Source organism: Amblyraja radiata, chromosome 19 (assembly GCF_010909765.2).
Source record: "Amblyraja radiata isolate CabotCenter1 chromosome 19, sAmbRad1.1.pri, whole genome shotgun sequence".
Lineage (NCBI taxonomy): Eukaryota > Metazoa > Chordata > Chondrichthyes > Rajiformes > Rajidae > Amblyraja > Amblyraja radiata.
The window spans coordinates 36,106,965-36,134,649 of record NC_045974.1 but is presented as its reverse complement, the minus strand read 5'-3'; the positions used below and the strand labels follow the sequence as shown (position 1 = coordinate 36,134,649).

Here is a 27,685-nt window from a genome sequence, read left to right as displayed (position 1 = left end):
TGTGTTTAATTTGTTGTTTTATTTTCCAAAGATGCCAATGGTATTGAACAATGAACAGCCTGCATTCATTCCAATCTTTAGCTGAAAAATTGAGGGAAAATCTTATTTATTCCATAGAAGGCTTTGTGGGCCATATCTGTGATTGAAGTTGGATATTAGAATTGCTTTAGTTTTCCTGAGCCCTGTTCAGAGACAGATCTGGCCAGGGCTTTGAATCTTAATGCAATCCAGAGACTGCAGTCAAGAATGTGCATTCATCAAGTTAAAAGCCCGTTTAGTTGAGTAGAAAAGTTAAAGAGGAAAATGTATTTTTTTCCTTCATCAGGTAAAATCTGCTAGTTCTTCTGCTCTTCCTCCCCATGTCAAGGGCCGTGACTATTTACACAGACGGTTTCATCTACATTGGTAAACCCAGATACAAGTGTGGATAAGCTCATTGATCACAGGGGAAATTGTAACCAAGTTCAGTGGATTTCCTCCCACATGTGCTTTCTCAGGACATAGCTATAATCAAGTGCATGAGTCTGGGCGATTTCCTCCTTCCTGAGATATAGAGGGAAAATTCCTAGTACCAAGCCAGCTTCATACTGAATAGGGATGACATTTTCTTATTTAAAATTTCTCCGACTGCAACCTCTTCCACCCCCAGTCCCACTCACTAAGCGTCATGTACAAAATGATCAAATCATTTCTCCTCTTTGCTTCTTAATTCTCCATCTTATTAACAGTACATTAAACTGACAAATTGGAAAAGCACACTTAAGAAATCGGGGAAAGCGTTACAGGATATTGTAATTATATTACAATGAATGCGGAATTGTTGGATGCACTTAATTGTGCAAAGTAATGGCTAAATGACACGAACAATAACAACAACAAAGAATTGGACAGAGCAGTATTTTCTAAACGATGAAAAAACACAAAACTCCAAAAAGACTTGGGAGTCCATGTTTGGGGATCATTATGACATGCACAAGTGTGAAAATCAATCAAAAAAGCAACAGAATGGTGGTCTTTACATTTGAAGGTCTAGAATACGGAGGATAAAAAACCGTTTTTAATAATTTAAACAGAACTGCAGTATAGAAAGACTAGCATGTATAAAAAGCTGATGGAAGATTGGGAATCTTTTCCATAAATGAAAAGTGAGGTTGGATTAAACGCTCATTTGAAATCCATGAATCACAGATATGTTTTAAAGCCTAATTATTGTGGGGTAAGCAATAAAGGCTGATTTAGGTCCTAGGTCACAGATCAGCCATCATCTAGCAAGCTTGAAGGGCTAAATAACCTACTGCTGCTCTGCATAGTTAGACTCAAAGACAACATTACACAACATATGAGCCTACAAATTAGGAGCAGGGATAGGCCCTTCGGCCCTTCGGCCCTTCAGATAGGCTCTATTATTTAATAAGATCATGCTTGATCTGATGGTAACCTCATCTGGGGACTAAATTCTACTCACGGTGGCCTTTCACCAAGATTCCAACTCCCATGACAATGCATAACCATGTTCTGAGTATAAATGGTTGAGTGCTGCCAATGTCAAGGAGGAAACTTTGCTGCATGGCATCAAAATGGTTTCACAAAACAAATGTGAAATTGTTTAGTATTAAAGATATCAAGCGTCCTTCCTCCTGAACCCACACATTAATCAAGGAGGATGCATATTTGTATATATATATGTATAAGGATACAATGTTACAATTTCAATATCCCAACTCCCAGAGGCACACTTGTGAAATGTAACTCCTAATTAGCAACTGTGAACTAAATGCGTCACATAAATATGTATGGAAGTATTTAAAAAATAAATACTTGAGTTTTAATTTGCACATTTAATTTAGCACATCCAGTCACCAAATTTGTATCAGTTTACAAATTAATTTGATATTTCAATGAAATCATCATTACCAATAACAGATATTCTTTCAAATTGTTAAGTTTTAATATTCGTATCAAATTTTTTAAAATGTTTGAAATAATGCACAATGGGAGTGTTTTGATGTCTTTATTATGGAACAAAAGAGAGGTCATATTATTAACGGAACAAGAACCTGTAGTAACATTTTATATTTTGACAAGTTTATCAAAGTTCAAATAATTTTATTAAAACTGATTTTTTTTTTTACAATAATATCTACCAGCATTCATCAATGTATTCATATCTGGATGATTATAGAAAGTTTGATCAAAATGAGCAAAGACTTTTATTAGATAAATATTACATCCTTCCTGCTTTTAAATCTGAGAAACAGAGTTCATGGGACAAAGCACAGCCTAACACTAAGGTTGAAAAGATTAGGAAACAGGACTCGTTAAATTCTGAATTCCCATCAGCAGTTGTTCGGGGAAAATAATCTTTTCACTGAAGGGCTTTAGGGGCAAGTCTTATTTTATCATTTACAAATTAATTATTTACTGTAAATTATAGAGATGCAAGATGAAGGCAACCTCATCTCTGAGTAATCTAAAATTAACATTGACCACTTTCATGAAAACAACCTATTCAGTGTAATTTATATTGCATTGCATTGAAAGCAACAAAAAAAACTTAAGATACAGGGGGAAAAAATGGAGCACCTGGAGAAAACCCACGTGGTCACAGGAGGAATGTGCTAACTTGCTACACGTTCTCCTCCAACGTCAGGGTGGTATATTGCAAAGTTTACTTGTTATTCACCTGTGTTCCATCATAACTCACAAATTTGAATAATAACCTGGATAACATGTTAGAATGAGCATGTAACAAAGGTAATGCTACGGTGGTTATGGGAGATTTCTACATGCAGGAAAACTGGGAAAATCAGGTTGGTACTGGACCCCAAGAAAGGGAGTTTGTAGAGTGCCTCCGAGTTGGATTCTTAGAGCAGCTTGTACTGGAGCCTACCAGGGGGAAGGCAGTTCTGGATTTAGTGTTGTGTAATGAACCAGATTTGATAAGGGAACTCAAGGTAAATGACCCATTAGGAGGTAGTGGCCATAACATGATAAGTTTTAATCTGCAATTTGAGAGGGAGAAGGTAAAATCGGAACTGTCAGTATTGTAGTTGAACAAAGGGGAGTATGTTGGCATGAGGGAGGACCTGGCCAAAGTTGATTGGAAAGGGACCATAGCAGGGATGACGGTGGAACAGCAATGGCAGATGTTTCTGTGAATAATCCAGAAGATGCAGGATCATTTCATTCCAAAGAGGAAGAAAAATTCTAAAGGGAGTAAGAAGTGACTGTGGCTGACAAGGGAAGTCGAGGACAGTATATAAAAATAAAAGAGAAAAGTATAACATCGCAAAGATGAGCAGGAAGCCAGAGGATTGGGCAACTTTTAATGATCAACAGAAGGTAACTAAAAAGGCAATATGGGGAGAAAAGAAGAGCTAACGAAGAATATAAAGGAGGATGGTAAAAGCTTTTTTTAGGTATGTGAAGAGAAAAAAAATAGTTAAGACAAATGTGGGCCCCTTGAATTCACCAGAAACAGGTGAATTTATTATGGGGAACAAGGAAATGGCAGACGAGTTGAACAGATACTTTGGTTCTGTCTTCATTAAGGAAGACACAAACAATCTCCCAGATGTACTAGGGGACAGAGGATCTTGGGTGATGGGGGAACTGAAGGAAATTCACATTAGTCAGGAAATGGTGTTGGGTAGACTGACAGGACTGAAGACGGATAAATCCCCACGCCCTGTTGATCTGCATCGCAGGATACTCAAGGAGGTGGTTCTAGAAATTGTGGACGCATTGATGATCATTTCCCAATGTTCTATAGATTCTGGATCAGTTCCTGTTGATTGGAGGGTAGCTAATGTTAGGACAAGGGAGAGCCAGTGGATGTAGTGTACCTGGACTTTCAGGAAGCCTTTGATAAGGTCCCACACAGGAGATTAGTGGGCAAAATTAGAGCACATGGTATTGGGGGTAGGGTATTGACATGGATAGAAAATTGATTGGCAGACAGGAAACAAAGAGTAGGAATTAACGGGTCCCTTTCAGAATGGCAGGCAGTAACTAGCGGGGTGCTGCAAGCTTGGTGCTGGGACCGCAGCTATTTGCAATATACATCAATGATTTAGATGAAGGAATTAAAAGTAACATTAGCAAATTTGCTGATGACACAAAGCTGGGTGGCAGTGTAAACTGTGAAGAGGATGCTATGAGGATGCAGAATGACTTGGACAGGTTGGGTGAGTGGGCAGATGCATGCAGTTTAATGTGGATAAATGTGAGATTATCCACTTTGGAGGCAAGAACGGGAAGGCAGATTATTATCTGAATGGAGGTTAGGAAAAGGGGAAGTACAATGAGACCTGGGTGTGCTTGTACATCAGTCACTGAAAGTAAGCATACAGGTACAACAGGCAGTGACAAAGAAAGCTAATGGCATACTGACCTTCATAACAAGAGGAGTTGAGTATAGAAGCAAAGAGGTCCTTCTGCAGTTGTACAGGGCCCTGGTGAGACCACACCTGGAGTATTGTGTGCAGTTTTGGATTCCTGATTTGAGGAAGGACATTCTTGCTATTGAGGGAGTGCAGTGTAGGTTAACAAGGTTAATTCCCAGGATGGTGGGACTGTCATATGAAAGAATGGAGCCACTGGGCTTGTATTCATTGAATTTAGAAGAATGAGAGGGCAGCTTTTAGAAACATATAAAATTATTAAGGGATTGGACTCGCTAGATGCAGGAAATAATGTTCCCGTTGTTGGGGCAGTCCAGAACCAGGGGCTACTGTTTAAGAATAAGGGGTAGGCCATTTAGAACTGAGATGAGGAAAAACTTTTTCACACAGGGAGTTGTGAATTTGTGGAATTCTCTGCCTCAGAAGGCAGTGGAGGCCGATTCACTGGATGCATTCAATAGAGTTAGTTAGAGCTCTTAGGGCTAGTGTAATCAAGGGGTATGGCGAGAAGGCAGTAACGGGGTACTGACTGTGGATAATCAGCCATGATCACATTGAATGGTGGTTCTGGCTCGAAGCCTCCCCTGCATCTATTGTCTGTGTATCTATGTATAACTCAATTTCAGAATTCAATGGCAATGCATTCAATGCACTCCCAAGTTTCCATTGTATATTCAATCCCCTACTGCTCCAAAAGATACAGGCTCGGACTACCACCCATATTTCTACGTTCTTTATAGCCTACAAGGGTTTGGGAGTTTATCTTGAGAAGATTCCAAATTTATTTCATACAGTACTTATCTGAGTAATAGAGTCAAGCGATCACAGCTAATTAGTATAGATGGTTGGAACATAGCAATTTGATGCAGAGAGCACTAATTTCTTGACTTTTTTTATCGAACCGTCACCACTTGGGTGAGATATTAGAGAATGGTGGCATCAATAGAATTGTATACCTCTGAGAAAAATCTAAATATTCAGCTGAACGGAAGATATTGAGGAGACTTCAGGAAGCGAAGCTGTTCACATACCCTGGTATACATTGATGGCGCTGAAGTAGACTTGGTCTAAAGCATCAAGTTCCAGCAATAAATGTCACCAGCAATTTGTCCTGGACCAGCTACATTGAAGCTATGGCCAAGAAAGCACACTAACACCTCTACTTCCTTAGAAGGCAGAAGAAGTTCAGCATGTCCCAACAATCTTCACCAACTTTTACAGATGCGCTGTTAAAAGCATTTTATCGGGATGCATCACAGCATGGTTTGGGAACAGCTCCATCCAGAAACGCAAGAAATTGTAGTGAGTTGTGGACTTAGCTCAGACTATCATGCCAACTAACCTCCCTTCCATCGACTCCATCTACACTTCATGCTGCCTTGGCAAGGCTGCCAGCATAACCAAGAACCAGGTTCACCCTAGTCACTCCCTCTTCTCTCCCTCTCCTATCATGCAAGAGATCTAGAAATTTGAAAATATATACTTCTAGATTCTGGGAGCATTTCTTCCCAACTGTTAATGGGCAACTGAATGGTCCTCTCATCAGTCAGAGTGTGGACTTGACTTCACATCTACCTCATTGGAGACCTTTGAACTAATCTGATTTTAATCAGACTTTATCTTGCACTAAATGTACCCTTTATCCAGGCACTGTGGACGGCTTGATTTTAATCATGTATAGTCTTGTCTTTGACTGGAGAGCATGCAAACATGAGTTTTTCACTGTGCCTCAGTACACGTGACAATAATAAACCAAACTATATTGTTCAGGGGTGAAAAGGTCATTATTACTAATCAGAGTACTTCTGATTCAGATTAGTTTATTGTCATATACACCAGAGTGCAATGAAATTCCTGGTTCACAAGAAGCTCACCGAATATACAGAATACCTACAGCAATGATAATCACAATGACAAATGCATATCAGCAGAATGGTCCAAGTTTGCAAACCAAAGTGGTGCAATAAAATTATTCAAGTACAGTCACAGAATAGCCCAATAAGGTAGAGTTAAGAGGAAGAGTATGTTGCAGCTGCTCTGGCAATGGGGTATGACTATCTTTTATCAGACTTTACTGGACTTTATCTTCCACTAAACGTTATTCCCTTTATCATGTATCTGTACACTGTGGACGGCTCGATTGTAACCATGTATAGTCTTTCTGCTGACTGGATAACACACAACAAAAAGCTAATCACTGTACCTCGGTGTACATGACAATAAACTAAACTAAACTGAAAGAGGTGATGTAGGAAGGAACTGCAGATGCTGGTTTGAACCGAAGATAGACACAAAAAAACTGGAGTAAGTTAGCGGGACAGGCAGCATCTCTGGAGAGAAGGAATGGGTGACGTTTTGGGTTGAGACCCTTCTTCAGTGAAAGAGGTGATTGGTTCAGGACTCTTATGCCCGTGGGGAACAAGCTCTTATATCCGGATGTTCTGGATGTCCTTTAATGTTAGTGAAGGGACTAGCATTAAAAATAGAAAATTTGGTTAAAAAATTGCCATCACGGAGAAAAAACTATTTAGTTTTGCCTTCTGATAAAGAGTGATGACGAGTTCATTTTTTGAGCTCAAGAAAAGGGGTTCAATATTAAAGATCAGTTACATGATTTGGAATTTCAGCAATAGAAATGAAAAGACAATTCAGAAGAGTAGGAGTTTTTTTTTAAAACGTTTTCCCCCTTCCTTTTCCCACCTCAGCTTTGACAAATGGGCAATTCTCCCCAAATCCATGGTGGGCATGGTGACATGAGCCAGGCAGTCGATAATGTACCAGAGTCGGAGTATGGGAACCCCAGTCATGACTGTTGAACAAATACATAGGAGGGGAATATCATTAAGTTGTACATTTTAACATCTAATGGGATTGAGAATGCCAAAACCCTCCCTGCGCTAGAATAAAAAGGTCAGTGAACACATATCAAAAGCTTTCCTGTATCCTGTTATTCCTTTTTAAAGATATACTGACTCATTCTTTACTACAATTACTTTATTCCTCATAAAAGTTTAAGTGGACCGTACACATTAAACCTTTGCGAGCATGTTGTTGAGGATGTATAATTGGCTATTACTATTGATAAAAAGATCAAAAAGTTATCTTCCAGATAGTTATGTTACCAAAGGCAGTAAAATACAAATCAAAAGAAACCAAGAGCTAAATGACCACAAAATGTTCTTATTGCACTGCATTCCACAGTATGCAGGACTAGAAGTACTGAACGGTTTATTTCAAATTTTTGTTATTTCAGTCACATTTATTTTCTTGTTATATTCCCTTAGAGATAATACAGAGGGAAATATTTGGTGGGTTTCTAAGTCATGCAGGCTAATTCGTTCTCAATTTTGGGTGCTATCAGCTGTGCAGCAATAGATGCACCTCAATTAGTCTCAGTATTACTGAGTTAGAGAGGACTGAGGGGAGAAAACAGCTGTGTTTCCCACATCCATTGACCCCCTTGCCTCCACCACCCCTGCCTGGCCTCTGGAAAGTACACATGCAGACAAGATTGAAATCAATTGTGATTCTCTCTTTGAATGCAAAATCTACTCTCACTCCTTGTTTAGACTCACATATGAAGAACGGCCAATTGTTTGAAATACTGAAGGGCCAAACTGATGATTAATAATGTGAAAATTAATTTAACCTACAGGCACTTCAGACTTGCAATAAACTTTAAATTAAGTTAAACTTTCCAGTTTGCTACCAGAGTACTCTCCCACAGGAGTTCCTCGCAGTACTTTCATCTGATGAGCTGGGATATTGGAGGCAGTGGTTTATGTTTAGTGTAGTTTAGAGATACAGCGTGGAAACAGGCCCTTCGGCCCACCGAGTCCACACTGACCAGTGATCCCCACACAGTAACACTACCCTTCATACTCTAGGGGCAATTTTTACACTACTCCAAGCCAATTAATTTACAAACCTGCACGTCTTTGGAGTGTGGGAGCAAACCAAAGATCTTCCAGAAAACCCACGCGTCAGGGGGAGAACATACAAACTGCATCCAGGCAGCACCTGTAGTCGGGATCGAACCCGGGTCTCAGGCGCTGCAAGCGCTATAAGGCAGCAACGCTACCGCTGTGCCAACCTGCCGCCCGTCACATAAAATATTGCATTTCAAAAGATAGATTCCCATATTTTGAGCAAATATCAAGCTTACAAGCTGCAAAATCAGGGAGATACAGGACTAGGTGTAAGAAATACAGCCACATTTTTCACCTGACTGGAAAACACCAAGAGCCTCATTAGAGCAACAGTAAGCATTGAGATAATCTGGAGAACTGCACCTCTGGTTCAATACTAATTTTGTCTCACATATTGTGACAACTATAAAGTTATGCAAATTTGTAATGATGTGGCTTTATCTACGTGCATTTATATAAACATTGCTCCAATATTCCATGTTACAAATTGCTCAAGATTAGTTGTCTTCGAGAAAATAGTGGTGGACAGCCATCTCAAACCATTGTAATCCACTCTGGTGAAGATGCTTCCATCAAGGTACTGGGCCCGCTTGTGCTCACCTTGGTCCTGCATCCTACATTCCCTATTCCGCTCGTCTCCAATTTCCACAGCAATGCACTGAAAAGTGGCAGTCAGAGTTGAGCGCACCCTGAAGAGGACTTCCTGATCTGCTCTTGGAGGTGCCAGACTCCAGCAGCAGATCACAGATGCAAGGAAGTGTGGGAACTGGGTGCCAAGTCCCTCCCCCCCCCCCCCCCCCCCCCCCAACCTTAGCTTTACACCAGCCATCAAACGGTGTTGCCGACACTGATTAAAAAACTAACTGCAGATTCAAGTACTGTCTTCAAGTACCTTTAAAAAATACTCATATTAGTACTTATATACAGACAATTAAAAAAAAATTAAGTCTGCTCAAACAGTTTTAAGGCTCGGTTTTTAATAAACGAGGTCCATTCCACTTTACTGAACAGTTTTCAGATGTGGAGGAGGACTTGGCTTATCCTGCATGAAATGAGTTGGTGCAAGCAAGCATGTACGGCAGCTCACAGGCTGGTTCCAACATGATCTGACCTGTTAGATAGTGATTTGGTAGCAACAGCTCCATACAAACTTGCTGCCCTTGTCTTTTAAGTCATATATTTAAGAGGCACTGCAGTAAGAGCTGAATTGCTTTAGCTTTTCTTATAAAGAGTGCAGTCAATGGTCATGGAAACACATAAACGGTTATGCCCCTGTCCCACTTAGGAAACCTGAACGGAAACCTCTGGAGACTTTGCACCCCACCCAAGGTTTCCGTGCGGTTCCCGGAGGTTGCAGGTGGTTGCCGGAGGTTGCAGGTAGTGGAAGCAGGTAAGGAGACTGACAAAAACCTCCGGGAACCGCATGGAAACCTTGGGTGGGGCGCAAAGTCTCCAGAGGTTTCCGTTCAGGTTTCCTAAGTGGGACAGGGGCATAAAGGTAGATGTTTAGAATAGAGGATGAAATGCCAAGCAAGCAGACCACTGTCTCTGGATAATTCTGAGGTTCGGGTGCAGAAACTTTGAAAGAGTTGAAGTTATTTCCAGTTATTTAAATCAGAATCTTCCATCAATCTTCAGATGTTTTTTAAGTGGTAAAGAGGCTTTCGGGAGCAAGATATTTGGTGCAATATATCTACTCTATGGTTTACTCCAGAAGCCATGCTTTTCATTTTGTTGAGTTTTTGTTCAACGATCATTGCCAAGATAGTGATGGCAGCCTATTTGCCAAGTAAATGCTACAAGATCTGGCCAATATTCAGGCTTGATTTGATAACTGGCAAGTAGCAAACGGGCCACACAGGTTCCAGCCTTTTACCATGAGCAACAAGGGTGTCTTACCACCTCTCCATGGAATAACCAAAGCCAAATTAGCATACAACAACAACTAGGGGATCTTCATTGACCAATATTTTAATGTAAGTGGCCATATAATTACTTTGGCTACAAGCTTGAAAATATTCTATGATGAGTTACTCACTTTCTAAATCCTCAAAACGTTTCCACTATCTGCAAATGTGCAAGTCAATAATAAGATGGAATACTCCCCACTTGCCTCATTGCACAGAGATATGATGTAGACAGACCTCATGTTTAGATTCCACTAAATGTCAGTCAACTTCCTTACCCCGTACCATTCCAGGTAGCCATGCCTGGCAAGTACCATACTCTCTACAGTGCTAGGAAGCTCAGCACAGCAGTGTGGCAAGGTGGTGCAGTGGTAGAGTTGCTGCCTTACAGAGCCAGAGAGCCAGGTTTGATCCTGCCTACGGGTGCTGTCTGTACAGAGTTTGTACGTTCTCCCCATGACCTTCATGTGTTGTCTCCGAGATCTTCGGTTTCATCCCACACTCTAAAGACGTACAGGTTTGTAGGTTAATTGGCTTGATATAAATGTATATTGTCTCTAGTGTGTGCAGGATGGTGTTAATGTGTGGGGATCGCTGGTCGTCACAGACTCGGTGGGGGAAGGGCCTGTTTCCACACTTCATCTCTAAACTAAAAAACTAAACGTAAGATGAGCCTAATCCAATGGGTGGAATTGTCAATACTGAGAGTTAAAGTTCAAGCAATGGGACAGTGCTCTCATGTGGCACTTCATAATTCAATGACCTTCGAGAATCACTTGGGCTTCTACTCATCAAACAATTCAGTCATAATTGCCATGAGTAGATTCTGCTCGTGGTCCAATGCCAGCTCCCCAGGATGCTCAACATCACCACTTTACTGTGATGTCCATTTTGCCAGCCTTCCTGTGGGGAAAGAGCTACCTGCTACTTCATCAATTTAGAATCATGGCGATGCTCCATCATCTCTGGCTCAGCAATGCTGCGATGAAATCTACAGCAATACCAGGACATTGGCAAGGAATGGCCGGCTCAGTCACCCTACACTGGTCTAGAAGTGTACTGTGGGACATTCCAAGTACACCTCCACACTCATCACCTGCTACACACCTGCACAACATAACCAATCCGCTTTGCACCTTAACAATGCCATGGAGTAAGAGAAGAAGGTGGCCATGGTGGCGCTGTGGTAGAGTTGCTGCCTCTCAGCATCAGAGACCGTTGTCTGTACAGGTGCTGTCTGTACGGAGTTTGTACGTTCGCCCCGTGGTTTTTTTCCGATATATTTGCCTCCCACACGCCAAAGATGTACAGGTTTGTAGGTTAATTGGGTTGGTAGAAATGTAAAATTAGCCCTCGTGTGTGTAGGGTAGCGTTAATGTGCGGGGACGCTGCTTGGCGTGGACCCGGTGGGCCGGAGAACCTGTTTCTGCGTTATATCTCTGAACTACACTAAATTAAAACTAAACTAAGAGAACAGCATCCAGCACAACAAGTGTTAGTGCCTGAGTAGGGGAGAGGCACTAACTGGATGTGCAACCAGGAACAATTTAATTGCCTAGTCAGATGTAGCCTGCGATACTTTACTTGTACAGAAGCCTGCCTCGTGGAAGCTCTTAGAGCCCTGCACTATAGAACTCAGTAAACTATCTAAAACCATGGGCCTAGCACGTTGAAATCATTCAGTTCAGTTGCACTGTGTAACAAAGATCCACATGCTCCAAAAACAAACCATTTGAATTTTCGGGCACAAATCTTTAATGATTTTGAATGCCTGCTCCTGACCGCATTCTACTAAATGTTGATTGCCCTCTCCAAACCAAAGAGTTGGTATTTCAGGTAGACAAAAATGCTGGAGAAACTCAGTGGGTGAGGCAGCATCTATTGAGTAATAGGCAATGTTTCGGGTCGAAACCCTTCTTCAGTTGGTATTTCAGAAAATGTTCTCCCCTCGGGCCTGAATTTATATCAGAACTTAGATGGAAGTGTTCATTTTCACGGGATTTTCCAACTAAAACTTCAATACATAACAAAACATCCAGCATTCTATCACAGCAACCGCTGACATTTTGAGATCACTTTGCAGGATCCTGATGATGGAATATGCTGATATTTCTATTAATTAGGTCAAAATATTAATGCAATTAATTATCACCACTCCATCTGCAAAGCTGGAAGCTCTACTGAATTAACTGAGGTACTAGTTACATTAGTAGATTTGAAATGTGACCAGAAACCTTGTGTAATGTTTTCAGTGCAGTCATCAATCATGATTTCATTAACGATTTGTTGATTTTGAAACTTTTTAATAAGTGTAAAATTGCACACAATTCAGAAGGATAAAAGTCAGTAAGTAACTTTTTTTTCCTCTCTCCGATTTTTTTGTGAATGGCATTCATTTAAACAAAAGTATGGCTGGACATCAATTGGCAGCCCTTGTCCAATGGTTCGGAGTCAACGCATTTAAATATTTTTCTAGTGCACCTCAGGTTTGGAAGGATTAAATTAGGTTGGAGGATTGAATTTCGCACATCAGTAGCAAAGGACGAGCAACTCAACTCACTGACTGTAATTCAGTAGCTCTGATAAGCTGCAATACTATACTGAATAATGTGCTGTGAACTCTGACATAGTCATCAACACTACACGGTATCTGCTAGTATATTTATAATGATACACATTAAGATACTGTGACAAAAGATTTTTGTGTTATATTACAGCAATTAGTAAATGTGGAATTAAAGAGTTGCAAAAGAGACTGCTGTGCATAAGCATTTCAAATTCTGCAGATGGATTCTTTGGTATACTTTCACACTTCCAAAACAAATGAAAGGACCCTGGATGAATAATTCTGTTATCCTAATCTGCCACATATAAATAGTATATATATTGCATGCGAGGCTAAATGAAATGTGGCAATGGAAATACATTTGAGGCAATATTATTGCCTTCCACAAAAACATGTTGATGTCACATCTGCACTCATTGGACAAAATTATACCAAATAAAATTCAAAGTATGTCACAGATTTTTGGGTGAGGTTCTTCCCATCTTTCCCGACGATATCAATGACAATGGAATAAAGTTAAATGGATAGAATTCATCGTCTTAAACCTTGACCACAAAATCCTGATTATGCGATAGCTATATACCCCTCTTACAAATTCCCACAACGAAGACCTACTGTACCATTTCTATCAGCAGTGTGGAACACCAGGAAACTTGGGCCCTTTGTGATCATGGCTGTACAACAGCTGTTTTTACTTACTTTGAATGAGATAAACGTTTGTGTGACATCTAGCCAACACTATACAAAGCAGCAGTCAGGCTGAATGTTTGACACAATTTTGTACGTCAAAAAATCAATGCTTTAAATGTTTAAATATTACAGTAAATCCTGGCAATAACAGACCTCTATATAAAGGTGGCGTGAGCTTGTCCCTGGCACGCCGCGTGTGAAACCGGGTGTTCTGCAGCTTTCCGGCGAATTTCCGCTTGTCTGACACCCCTAAACCTCCAATGCCCCCTTTCCCTCTCCCCCGCCCCCCACCCCCCATCCCTGTGGTCTGTTATTGCATAGCTTCACTGTCTTGCTTTTCTCTAGTTTAGACAAGAATAAAATTGACGTCGACTCACAGAATTATCAAAAAATTATACATACCGGACCCAGAGTCAAACTTGGTCTCAGACCTGCAAAATGAAATAAAAATGACTTCATTTTTCAACGATGAACACTATATGCACGTATAAATATATGTACAATGGCCAGAAGTTCGGAGCGAGAGCAGCCTATGGAATGCACACATGCACATTTAATTGCGGAAACTCAGAAATTAATGCATTTGATTTCTCTGTTCTTCCACGGGATTCCTGCTGGCAACAAAACATAGGCCAGTGTAGTTGCACAAGTTCTATTATGGAAAGGAACAGCAGGCAGCCACTAGTCAATTGTGGCACATCTATTCACATCCCAGCTAATTCACATGAAGGGAGTGAAAATGAGTTTTCTGCTGTCATTATACACTGCATTCAATGAAACTACCTTTCTTTACCTGCTCAACTTTCACTGGTAGTACAATGAAAACTAATAGAAGATTTGACAGATCCCCTATCAGTTTTCATACCATGGTGACATCATGGTTGTCTTAAGCTCATAGCACTGAATCCCAGTAACAGTCAACATCCTTACAAGATACCACTGAGAGAATGAATTGGCAAGATTTAAAAGCAAGATTTGATGATGTGATTCTCCTACCTTACCACCTAAGAACTAATCAAAAGAATAACATGTTTTTTATATGTAAACTTTTATATATACACACACACACACACATTTTATAATATATATAAAGGTTTAGTTTAGTTTAGTTATACAGCACAAACAGGCCCTTCGGCCCACAGAGTCCGTGCCGACCAGCGATCCCCACACACATAAACACTATCCCTCACACACACTAGGGACAATTTATACATACACCAAGCCAATTAACCTACAAACCTGTGTCTTTGGAGTGTGGGATGAAACCGAAGATCTCAGAAAAACCCCACACAGCGGGAACGTACAAACTCCGCACAGACAGCACCCGTGGTCGGGATCGAACCCTGGTCATGTAAGGCTGCAACTCTACCGCTGTGCCACCGTCTTTTTCAAATATTTCCCTTGAACTTCATCCAATCCATAGAGTTTAGAATTTCATTGTATAACTATTTTTCATTTGTTACCTTCCACTTATGACAATACAATATCGCTGATCCATTTTTTAACTGGTATTTTGATACATTAGTGAACTGCAGGTTAAAATCAGACTACAAGCACAAACCCTCTGAAAACTTGCTAATTAGTTGAGTATGTTAAGAATTTTTGTATCTTGAAACTCAGTATCTCAAAACCAGATGTCATTTCCAACCCCCTCACTACTTGTTGCATGGTTAACTGGCTAGGCAATTTATACATTAAAAAAAAAATTCTGCCCTTGTGGGAACATCATGTTTCAGATATAAGTTAATACTGGCTGTAAATTCAGGAGTCTTTGAAGCTCTCCATTCAGCTGTGGGAAAACTGCTGTTGGGTAATTACACTCAAGATGCTGCTGATGTGCTGTCAAGCAGAATTAACCCTCAGACTAGGCCTATCCATGCAAGCTGTTATAAGACAGCATTGTCTGTATGAGACTCTCGAACCAATTAGTGAGCATGCTCTGGTCAGATTTATATCACACATTAACGCTCAGTTGTATATCTGTCCACAGCTGCCACTGCAAGATACAAGAATTGCTCAGCAGGAACCCAGTTAGAGGATGTTACACGCATAAAGGCTTTTCAATAAAATGTATTAAACTACCTGAGAATGAGGCATTAACCTCCTTTCCCCTCAGTGATAGATAAAACCAGAGTGCATTCAAAGGTTATAATAGTATTCCATACAAATTTTGAGCTTCAGCCAACCTATGTTTCCCCCCTGATCTACAGCAAAAATAACAGGATTAATTTCCAGAAGTCCAACTTTGCCACAATTTTATTGCATCTCCACTTACAATGTAATAAAATGTTACCTTTTTTTAAATCAAGTGATGTATTATTAAAGATCTTGGAGCAAATGTTTCATAGTTACCAGAAGCATAAAGTTAATGGAACTACATAACTACAGCTCAAACCAAGCATTTTGGTACAGTACATTACCATGTTGGAAATGAACACCAGGGGTATGCTGAAATAAAGCCACATTCCTAGAGAAAACTCAAAATGGATATGCATGGTTTGAATCTGAAAAGATTTTCTAAATTTAGAAAAGGACCTTCAAAATAACCACAGAGTTCCGTAATACCAGCAGCATTTATGTTTCGGTCCTTTTAAATTTCTTTCGTGCAAGACTTTACTCCAATATTGAGAGTCAATTGTGTACCAGATTCTGAAATTCCTTTCCCAAGCCACACCAATTACCTAACCCTTATCAAATTTCACAGAATCATTGACCAAGCTCTTAGATACAAGGGTTGGAAATTTGAATACATGCCACTGGTTTTCTTCAGCACAATACTTCTGGGATGTGGGATGTGTGCAAAAACAAACAGGCAAAATAGCTCATTTCCAAAGTTCAATGGAAAGTGCAAAACGGTGAATTTCAACCAGGCACGTGGCCTCTTTTTGCAGCAATGCCTGGAAGAATCAAATCACCTTTCTCTTCCACTTTTTATAGTATTTATTTGAGCACAAGGTCAAATAATCAGAGGTGATGATCCATGGTTAACATAGCATTTCAAGGAACCTTTACATTTTCCCTTGTTACTGTCACTGATGTTTCATTTCTTCTTGCCGGCACCAACACTAGAAAACTTTCTTCATTTAATTCTTTCATTCAGTACTTCCAGGAAACTACTCCAATAGACCTAACCTTGTAAAAATTTATTTTGGTGTGCTCTCCTTAGCGCAATCCAAGAATCTGCAACCACCAAATTGTGTGCTTAAGCCAAATTTTGGACACAACATCTGGTGCTGTCTTGTATATTTTTGCCTTGCGTGTTTCTGTATTTTAGTACAATGGGCCCTCCTTCAAAACATGCAAATCCATTGGACTCCTTTTTCTTGTCATTGTGAACCTTATAGGCCTAAAAGAGGACCTTTCACCATGTTTTAGCTATTTATGTGCTCCAATGACCTTGACCTGGTACATCCACAACGTGTCTTCATTGGTAGGACGGTGGTGAAGATGGTCAAAAACCTAAAATTCCTGGTCGTTCATATCTCTGAATATCTGAAGGGCAGCCACGGTGGCGCAGCAGTGGAGGTGCTGCTTCACATTGCTTGCAGCGCCGGAGACCCGGGTTCGATCCCGACTATGGCTGCTATCTGTACGGAGTTTGTACGTTTGTATATGGGGAGAACGTACAAACTCCAAACAGATAGCAGCCGTAGTCGGGATTGGACCCGGATTTCTGGCGCTGCAAGCGTTGTGAGGCAGCACCTCCACCACTGTGCCACCGTGGTCGCCCTTCAGATATTCAGAGATATGCACGACCAGGAATTTTAGGTTTTTGACCCTCTCCAACACCGTCCCACCGTTTTCAGTCTTGCCATCCTGGTGAACCTGCGCTGCACTCCCTCAATAGCAAGAATGTGCTTCCTCAAATTAGGAGACCAAAACAGCACACAATACTCCAGGTGTGGTCGCCACTGGGCCATTACAACTGCAGTAGGACCTCCATGCTCCTATACTGAAATCCTCTTGCAATGAAGGCTAACATGCCATTTGTGTTCCTCACTGCCTGCTGTACCTGCATGATTACTTTCAGTGACTGATGTACAAGTGCACCCAGGTCTCGTTGCACCATCCCTTTTCCTAATCTGACACCATTCAGATAATAATCTGCCTTCTTGGTCTTGCCACCAAAGTGGATAACCTCACATTTATCCACATTATACAGTATCTGCCATACATCTGCCCACTCACCCAACCGATCCAAGTCACCGTGCAGCTTCAATAGCATCCCCCTTGCAGCTCACGCTGCCACCCAGCTATTTCATCTGCAAACTTAGAGATGTTGGAGACAGGGTCATGGAGATCCCCAACACCTACAAAACGATAGACACAAAGTGCTGGTGTAACTCAGCAGGTAAGGCAGCATCTCTGGAGAAAAAGAATAGGTGATGTTTGGTCTGATGAAGGTTCTCGACTCGAAACATCGCCTATTCCTTTTCTTCAGAGATGCTGTCTGACCTGCTGAGATACCCCCAGCACTTTGTGTATATCTTCGGTGTAAACCAGCATCTGCAGTTCCTTCCGACACCTAGAGTCAGGCACTCCCAGCAGGAGGTTTGCAGATATGTCTTTGTAGAGGAACAAGGGAAATCTGCCAATGCCTAGACTTTTGCCGAGCTTGCCATGCAGACAAATGCCTTTGCCTGGTTCTGATAGATAGATATAGATAGGTGGAGTTTTCTCTCCTTGAGTTTGCATGCCCTCACTAAAGCAGTAATAATAATAATAATAATAATAACTTTATTTATAAAGCACTTTAAACAACTACAGTTGCCACAAAGTGCTGTACATGAGAAATCATGAACAAAAAGCTATTACAAACAATTAAAAACCATTAAAAACCGTAAAACGAAGGACTATAAAAAACACACTAAAAATTAAAAGACATTAAAAGCACTAAAAACAGGAGCAATGCCTCAGCCAGTGTCGAAAGCCAAAGAATAAAAATATGTTTTTAGGGAGGATTTGAAGATGGACAGTGAGGGGGCCTGTCTGATGTGCAACGGCAAGGTGTTCCAGAGTGCCGGAGCAGCAACAGAAAAGGCTCTATCCCCAGTAGCGAGCAGCAAGCTGGGATATGGAAAGATCAGCAGCAGCCTGCAATAAGCCAAGCGTTGAGAGCTTTGTGACCTGGACATTGACCTCTGCAGACAGAGTAGTTTAGGCACACATATCCCAGCAAAGAAAGCAGCCCCAGCACTGATCCTTTAAATAGCAGTGTTCGAAGGGGATGATATAGTTTTGTTGCTCTAGTCTATACAATAACTGTACTTTCCCAAACCAACACAATGAAAAACTCAGTGCAGACAATATTCTGTATTGCAATACTCTTGAGCCGATTTGGAGGGAATTTAACCCTGGGGAATAGAAGCAGAGCGAAATGTCTCAATGGGCACCTAAACACCTGAAAATCATGCAATCTACTGTTCGAAGACAATTCTTAACTGCACGGCATAATTTATCTCTAATGATGAGTAAATAACATTCGATGCTAATCTATATTAGTGATATTGATTAAAGAATAAATATCAGATGAAGTACAGGGTATCTCCACTTTACATGGACACAATTCCTTTCATAGTATTATTCACAAACTTATAGTTCCCTAGTGGTAGCACCTCCCAAACTATCTACCAATCCCTAATACATACTCATGTGTATTTTCCACCTACAGACAATGTTCATACTAACACAAGTAATCTTGCCTACTTGTAGATAAATATAAATGTTATAAATGATAAAGAATGACTCCAGCATAGCTCTCCTGCCACACCAGTACCAGCAACCTGTCAACATGTATCGGTTGTTAGTTTTCCGCTGCTGTCTGCTTCTTGGCAATCGTCAAAATGAGTATCTCTTTCATCTTCCTTTGCAAAATAAAACCGAGTTTAAATCCTCATTAAGTATTTCTGTAATTTCCCAGCCCTTAATGGGGTCCTCAACAATCGTTGACAACTATTTCTACTGACAGATCTGCAATTATTGTGCAACAAATCTTCATCAATAATGGCAAAAGTGTTTTTGTCTGTGTGCAGGCTTTTCAATCTCATTTCCTTCCCATTTACTATATTTAGAAGCCTGTCTTATCCCAAGTGACAAGATTTGAGATAAAGTGATTGGAGTTTGTTTTGACTTGTGCTTAGATAGTTATAAGTGGGTAAATAGGTTTGTAATGGAAAGAATAACAGATAGCTAGCTAATGAGTTTGAAACATATTGAAAACACAGGCATAGACGCACATGCTCTCCAACTGAAATGTGTGTGGATCCAGACCAAACAAACTCAGCAATATATATCTAAGATATTCTAAAAATTATATTGCATAGGGATGTGTCATCATAAAATCATGATACAAGAAGTTCAGAAAGTAGAACATTTCATTCTAAAAACCAATGGAAACCCACATTGATTAATCGGCATTTGGAATGAAAGGTAACAGCCAATGTGGTTGATCTATTATTTTGGAGAATTGGAAGCCTATGGTTTCCTAATTTAATTGAGTTCAATTCCTTTCCTCCTTGGGATATTAGTAGTAGATCAGGAGGCATTTTAAGAAATTAGTTGTTCACAGGATGAGGTTGTCATTTACTGCACATCCCCCAATTACTCACCAATAAGACTACACAATAAGACTAGCTATTAAAAAAAAGTCTAGAGATGTTTAATCGGATGCTGTGGGGAGATTCAAAGTTGCACCTCTGGATTAATAGGACCAGTACTGTAACTTAACTATTGTGCAATTGTATAAGGGTCGAGGCTTCTTCAGACTGGTTAGGGATAAGGGAAATGAGAGATATAGACGTTGATGCAGCGAGATAAAGAACAATGAATAAAAGATATATAAACTGCAGATGCTGGTTTAAATGGAAGGTAGACACAAAATGCTGGAGTTACTCAGCGGGACAAGCAACATCTCTGGAGAAAAGGAATGGGTGACGTTTTGGGTCGAGGCCCTTCAAGAACCCGGCCCGAAATGTCACCCATTCCTTCTCTCCAGAGATGTTCCTGTCTCGCTGAGTTGCTCCAACATTTTGTGTCTATCTTCCATTTAAACTTTCATAACACAAGCAGTTATCAGATGTTTGGCTGTGGAGGTCACTTATCTGCACTCGTGGCCTTGAGAAATAATGACGGGGTGCAAAATAAAATACTTATCAACACCAAAATCTGATGGAAGATAGCATGTGACATTGCAGAGTGAAATGTAAATATTTGGGCAGTTATTATTACAATTTCAAATAATAATTTATGCCTTCGTATCACTGAAAATATATCAGATTCTGGTTGGCAACAGCAATTTAGAATGTAGCTTGCTGCATTTTTATTTTCATAATGAAGAACTGCAAAACTATTATGGTAACTTAATTGAGGTTTCGGCAAATTATTAATTACAGGAAAATCGTCAAGTTAGCATTTTTGTTAACTTAATTACACCATACCAAGGTGTTTCTGTTTAATCAGCTATATCGTTTGGCACCACAAAATTGATATAATTATACTCATGTGTGTGTGCCTGTGTCTGCATGTGTGTCTGTCTCGCACAATTCCACAAAGGAGAATCTTTGCCATCCCTCAACCAAATTTAAGTATGTTGTGATACCTCAGATCCAGTTGGTACAGTGTTTTTTTTTAAATCATACATAAAGGCATCATGACTGCTGCTAATGTACAGTGCATCGATCTACTGGATCCAATGTCAATGGATATACACCAGCTAAAAACGTAAATGAATGGAATCTTTAGTTTAGATAAAGAGCATTCCAGACAACGTGTAGTGCAAATCATACCACGCATGTGAGTGTACAGATTTATGGAGCTCCAGGGACACTTGGCATATTCCCCCCCCCAAAAAAAACATAGGGGCATTCATGATCCCAAAGATGACTTTCAAACGGAAACATACATGAAGATCGTACAGAAGAAGTGGCTGATTCATTGCTCGTACTATGCAAACATAATAGAAAGGTCATGTCAAAAGTCAGGCATATCAAATCCAAACCACAAACATTACTCATACACAAGCATATTATTTAATTGAGCAAAATACAAAATGCTGCAGTAACTCAGCAGGTCAGGCAGCAACTGTAGATGGAATGGCTAGGCGATGTAATCGGGTCAGGACCCTTCTTCAGTCTGATGAATCAGACCAATCAGTCTGAAGAAGGTCCCGATCAGAAACATCACCAATCTATTCCTTCCACAGATGCTGCTTTACACGCTGAGTTACTCCAGCACTTTATATCTTGCTCATGATTTCAGCATCTGTGGTTCCTTGCATCTCCATATTATTTCACTGATAAATCTTCTCAGCAAATTTGGTGAATACAGAGTGCAGTTAAAATCTAAAGGCCAAGAGCTTTTAAATGAAAAGATTTTATATATTACTAAATCAAGATAAATTTCAATATCGATTAAACTCTTGCTGCTGAACCCTTAATATTTGAAAGGGGAAACAGCAATAATCCAGACAGTGTTATTCTCAACCTATAACATTCCTTTCAACTACTCCATGCATTTGAGAAGCAGATGGAGATGCATTAGGTAAATACTACATCCTTTGCCCGCTTTTGTTTAGCGTTAATATTTCTTAATATATAATTTTGTTAACTTGTAGTATTGTCACAATAGGTCCACAGCAGAAGCCATCTCCCTGGCCCTAAACACATCTCTGTAACATCCACAAAGCAAGGCTCCTATTTGTGTAAGAAGGAACTGCAGATGCTGGTTTAAACCAAAGATAGACACAAAAAGTTGGAGTAACTCAGCGGGACAGGCAGCATCTCTGGAGAGAAGGAATGGGTGACGTTTCAGGTCGAGTCTCTTCTTCAGACTGGTTAGGGATAAGGGAAATGAGAGATATAGACGGTGATGTAGAGAGATAAAGAACAATGAATAAATAATATGCAAAAAAGTAATGATGATAAAGGAAACAGGATATTGTAAGCTGTTTGTAGGGTGAAAATGAGAAGCTAGTGCGACTTGGGTGGGGGAGGGATAGAGAGGGAATGCCGGGGCTACCTGAAGTGAGATAAATCAATATTCATACCACTGGGCTGTAAGCTGCTCGTGAAATATGGGATGCTGTTCCTCCAATTTGCATTTAGCTTCACTCTGACAATGGAGGAGACCGAGGACAGAAAGGTCTGTGTAGTAATGGGAAGGAGAATTAAAGTGTCCAGCAACCGGGAGATCAGGTTGGTTCACGTGGGCTGAGCGAAGGTGTTCCGCAGAACGATCGCCCAGTGAGACTCCTGTTTATTGGCTGTAGCTCTGCCTTCAATACCATAATCTCATCTAACCTCATTTCCAAACTGCTGGACCTATGAATCAGCACCTCCCTCTGCTGCTCGATCCTTGACTTTCTGATCCACAGACCACAATCAATGAGGATAGGTAACAACACCTCTCCACAATAATTCTCAGCATGGTGCCTCACAAGTATGCGTTCTCATACCCCTTACTGTACGGTCAAATTCATGTTTAACTCCATCTCCAAGTTTGCAGATGATAACACCTGTGGTGGGCTGAATCACAAGCAATGAGAAGATAGAGCACAGGAAGGAGGCAGAGAACTTAGCAACATGGTGTCAGAACAATTACCTCTCTTTCAATGTCTACAAGATTAAGGAACCGATTATGCCCCAATCGGCATTGATGGGGACGAAGTGGAAATGGTTGAGAGTTTCAAGTCCCCTGCATTAAAATAACCAATGATCTGTTTTGTACCAACCACAAGGTCCAGGTTCTAGGTCCAGCAGTTTGGAGATGAGATTAGATGAGATTATAGTAATGTAGGCAGAGCTATTGCCAATAAACAGGAGTCTTGCGACAGCAAGAAGGTAAACCAATGCCTCTACTTCCTGAGGAGACTGAGGAAATTCCAATGACTCTTACAAACATCTGTAGACAAACCATAGAAAGTATACTGTTGGGTCACATCACATCTTGGTTTGGAAACAGCTCTGCCCAAGATTGCAAAAAATTGCGGCTAGTTGTTTATGTAGCCCAATCCATCACACAGACCAGACTTGCCACCATTAACTCCATGCACACTTCACTATGACTCGAAAAAGCAACCGACATAATCAAAGACTTATCCCACTCCAACCACTCCTTTTTCTCATAGCTCCCATCTGGCATAAAGTGCAGCAGCTTGAAAGGATGCATCACCAGACGCAGGAACAGCTTCTTCCCCATTATCAAGCTTCTGAACAGTCCTTCCATAGACTAGGGTACTGTCCAATTCACCACTACCCAATTGTGGGCATTGGACTTTGTGGAACTGATGCACTACCATACTGAGAACAATATTTCCCCCTTTGCTCTCTCTATTACACGTGTTTGACTTGAATGTATTTATGTATGTGTGTGATGTTTATGTATTAGTGTGTTTATCTCCCAAGTTGCTCTTGTGCACCACAATTACAGCCATTATCCTGAATGTGGGATCAGAGTAACATAAGAGCACAATCATTGCACAACCGTTCAATGTAATGTGTGGGAAGGAACTGCAGATGTTGGTTTACACTGAGGATAGACACAAAATGCTGGAATAACTCAGCAAAACGTCACCTATTCCTTTTCTCCAGAGATGCTGCCTGACCCGCTGAGTTACTCCAGCATTTTGTGCCTATCTTTCAATGTAATTGTTGGTTTCATCACATGGTGCAAATTTACTGTAAGGTTTTAAATAATTAATTTGCCTAATAAATACAACATAGGTACATTTTTGTACTTACGCAAATAGGGGGGTCCCACAAACAACACAATTGTAGGTCCCTTTGTCTTTGTATAAAGTGTACTCTCCTGTAAATGCACTAAAAGGGAAAATATAGTGAATAGAATTAATAAAAATGTTATTTTATTACAAACAAGTATACATTTTATTTGAAAAAGCTATAGATTGTGCACCCACCATTGTTTCTTTCTCCACACCTCTCCTGCAAGTTTCCATTTTACAAATAGATTTAAAAAATACCTAGAAGTCTTTGCATTTGTACAGAATCATTCTGCCAGTTTGCTGTGTAGCAAAATGTTATTTGGTCGAGAACCCGAGAGTAAATGTTAAGGACCTGTGCCAATGCACTTCTGGAGTTGAGGGGCTGTCCTACATGGGCGACCTAATTGGCAAGTTTAGATGAGTTTGAAAAATGACATGTTGAAGACCTCCTTCGACTATGTAGAAGACTAACTTCGGGAAAATTGGACACCGAATAGTGGAGAGTGAAGACGACCACCTTCGATCTCCTTCGACCTCCCTTCGACTATGATGAAGACTATCTACGACTACCTTAGACTACCCTCGATTACCTACGACTAACATGCCGACCTACTACCACTAAACCTACGAGTAAAAAAAGTATCGATTATTTCCATGGCGACCTTTTTTAACTCATTTTTTAACATATTGAAAAAAACGCCGTAACCTAGCTGAGGCTTCGAGTACGTTTAGACCACTCTCAAGCATGAAGGAGAGTTACGAAGACCTCCTACGACCTCGTGTCGACCATGCTGCGAGTATGAGTTGAGGGCAAACTCGCGGATTTGGTCTCCCAAGTGGGACAGGCCCTTTACTGTGTCGATGATTCACTTTCAGTAAATTCAAATCATATATTGTGACAGGAAGAAAGTATAGTCCATTAACTGGGACCCCATGCATTGTAAAGAGTTCTTTGAAATGGGAACAAGCAGTTACATCACTAATAAATTTGGATTTAATGTTCCAGAAGGCATGTGCCAGGGTGTACTGTATAAACTTGACAAAATGGTTATCCTTAGCTTGTCAACTCAGCACTAAAAATCAGCTGAGAGGCTCCATTTATTCTCCAAATACTGTCTTGGACGAGAGAAAGGTTTGTAAAAAGAACACATTGAGGGCTAGGTTCCAGGGACTAAAGACATGCGCGGGCAGTTATTGAACATTTTTGACATTCCAACCGCAAATGAGCCAATAAATACTTTCTCCATATGTGCTTCAAAAAAAAAAAAAAAGGTCTTAATTACACAACCTTCTTTTGGCAGCCCAGCTTCTGAACACACAATGATCACCTTCAAACTGCTCTGGCAGTGGTCCACTTCCCCCAGTGTTTAGTTTATTCTAGTATCTAGAGAGAGACTTCCAAAGACGCAGTCAAACTACTACAGTGCTTCGTGTACACGAGGTTTAAAAACACAGCGGAGGACATTCTCAAAATAGAAAAGACTTGGAAACATGATTCTAAACATGATTTGCTCTCTATTTTGTGTTTAAACCGTCAAATTAAAAAGGAGGGGGGAAAAAAGGCTGATGTTAAACACATCAACTGGGTGCAAATATTCAGTTGTCCTCCAAAATGTGTAAATGGAAGAAGGGCCACAACCCAAAACCATGTTCTCCAGAGAAGCTACATAACCTGCTGAGCTACTCCAGCACTTACTCTTTTTTTTGTAACCCCAGCACCTGCAGTTCCATAAGTTCATAAATTGGAGGAGCAGAATTAGGCCATTCGGCCTATCATGTCTACTACACCATTCAATCATGACTGCTCTATCTTTCCCCATTCTCCCACCTTCTACCCATTACCCTTGACATCTTACTAATCAAGAACCTATCAATCTCAACCTTAAAAATATCCATTGACATTCTCCACAGCCTTCCGTGACAATGAATTCCACAGATTCACCACCCTCTGACTAAAGAAATTCCTCCTCATCTCCTTTCTAAAGGGATGTTCTTTTATTCTGAGGCCATGGCTTCTGGTACAAGACTCTCCCTCTAGTGGGAACATCCTCTCCACATTCACCCTATCCAGGCAGATATAGATGAATATTAGTTGTACCGTTGGGGAAGGTATGGGTGTATAATGAAAAAAGATCTTGAAGTGATTAAGTGTTGATCTCAGAGACCCCATCGTTTAATGTGGTCAGGAAGAGCTGTATCTACAGAGATTAGACGTTTGTCTGCTGTTTACTTGAGTAAGTGGACTACAGTGCACATGGCACGTGCCTACAAACATTGGAACTATTGATTAGATGCCAGATTTGTAGAGGGAGTAGAGAACGTAGCTTTACGGTGAGAGGGGCAAAGTTTAAAGGAGATGTATGGGGCCTTTTTCTAAACACACAGAGGGCAGTGAAAGTCTGGAATGCACTGGCAGGAGTGTTGGCAGAGGCAGATACAACAGTGGCATTTAAGAGACTTTTAAATATGCACATTGATCTGCTGGGGATAGAGAGATATGGATCATGTGTAGGCTGATGAGATCAGTTTATTTTAGCATTATGTTTGGCACAGACATTGTGGGCCAAAGGGCATTTTCCTGTTCTGCATTTTTCTAATATGGCATATACCTTCAAGCTAATGTGAAATGGAAGTGGCCAAACCATATTGGTCCCTTCAGCACCCATTAATCATTCAAAATACAGACACCACATTATTCAGGCTCTACATTTTTTTCACTCTGTTAAGTCATACCTCTCCGTCCCCTTTTCTTGAGTCACGTGGTACTGCTGGGCTGTCAAGCGTTTCCTCAACTCCTGCTGTGGGAAGGCCACCTTGCAGCTCTTTTTATCCCTACATGAACCTGGAGAGGGAGGATGTGGGAGAAGGAGCGCTCCAGGTTAAAAGCTGAATAATTACTTTGGCTAATGGCCACAGCATAGCGACTGCACTCATTTTTCAATTGCCAAACTAGTCCTTAAAGCAATGCGGAGTTGAGCAGGAGAATATTGTTGGTTATTCTTCAATTACAAGTCAAGGCTGCTGCAAAAGAGCGATGTGATCCCAGTGTTGTGACAATGTGTAGCAGCCAAAGCTTTCACTGTGTGTACATCGATCTTGCGTGAGAATATAACAACAGTGCAAAACTGTGAACTACACATTAAAATTAAAGAGTGGAGCTCGCTTGGTTGTAAGCAGACTATTTTAACTTCCTTGTTCCAAAATCACCAAAGCATCTCTTGGTCCCTGAAGAGACTGGTACAAAATAATGAGTTCAAAGTGTTACGGCGAGGTGAGACAAAATGGATTAATGGTAATATTTCAAATTTATCAATCCTTGTGGAAATTAAGACACAAATGGGATAATGGTGTCACGTGACATCGTCTGTCAGCATCTTGCCAGGTCTCACTGAGTGAGTTTGAACAAAACATCACAGAATTGGACTTTCCTGGTCAAGCAAGCACGAGAGCTTCCCACTGGATTGAAAGATAAA

General features: G+C 40.6%; 1 protein-coding gene across 4 annotated transcripts in view; it reads right to left on the bottom strand.

Moving 5' to 3' along the window:
- Positions 1–27,685, bottom strand: part of msrb3 (methionine sulfoxide reductase B3) — a 97,354-nt gene that overhangs the window by 35,888 nt on the left and 33,781 nt on the right. For all 4 annotated transcript variants that reach the window (XM_033038236.1, XM_033038235.1, XM_033038234.1 and 1 more), the window contains 3 exons: positions 26,946–27,054; positions 24,232–24,309; positions 13,898–13,926 (listed from right to left, as the gene is read on the bottom strand). In XM_033038236.1, coding sequence (XP_032894127.1) covers positions 13,898–13,926; positions 24,232–24,309; positions 26,946–27,054 — 216 coding nt within the window. The remainder of the gene's footprint in view (positions 1–13,897; positions 13,927–24,231; positions 24,310–26,945; positions 27,055–27,685) is intronic.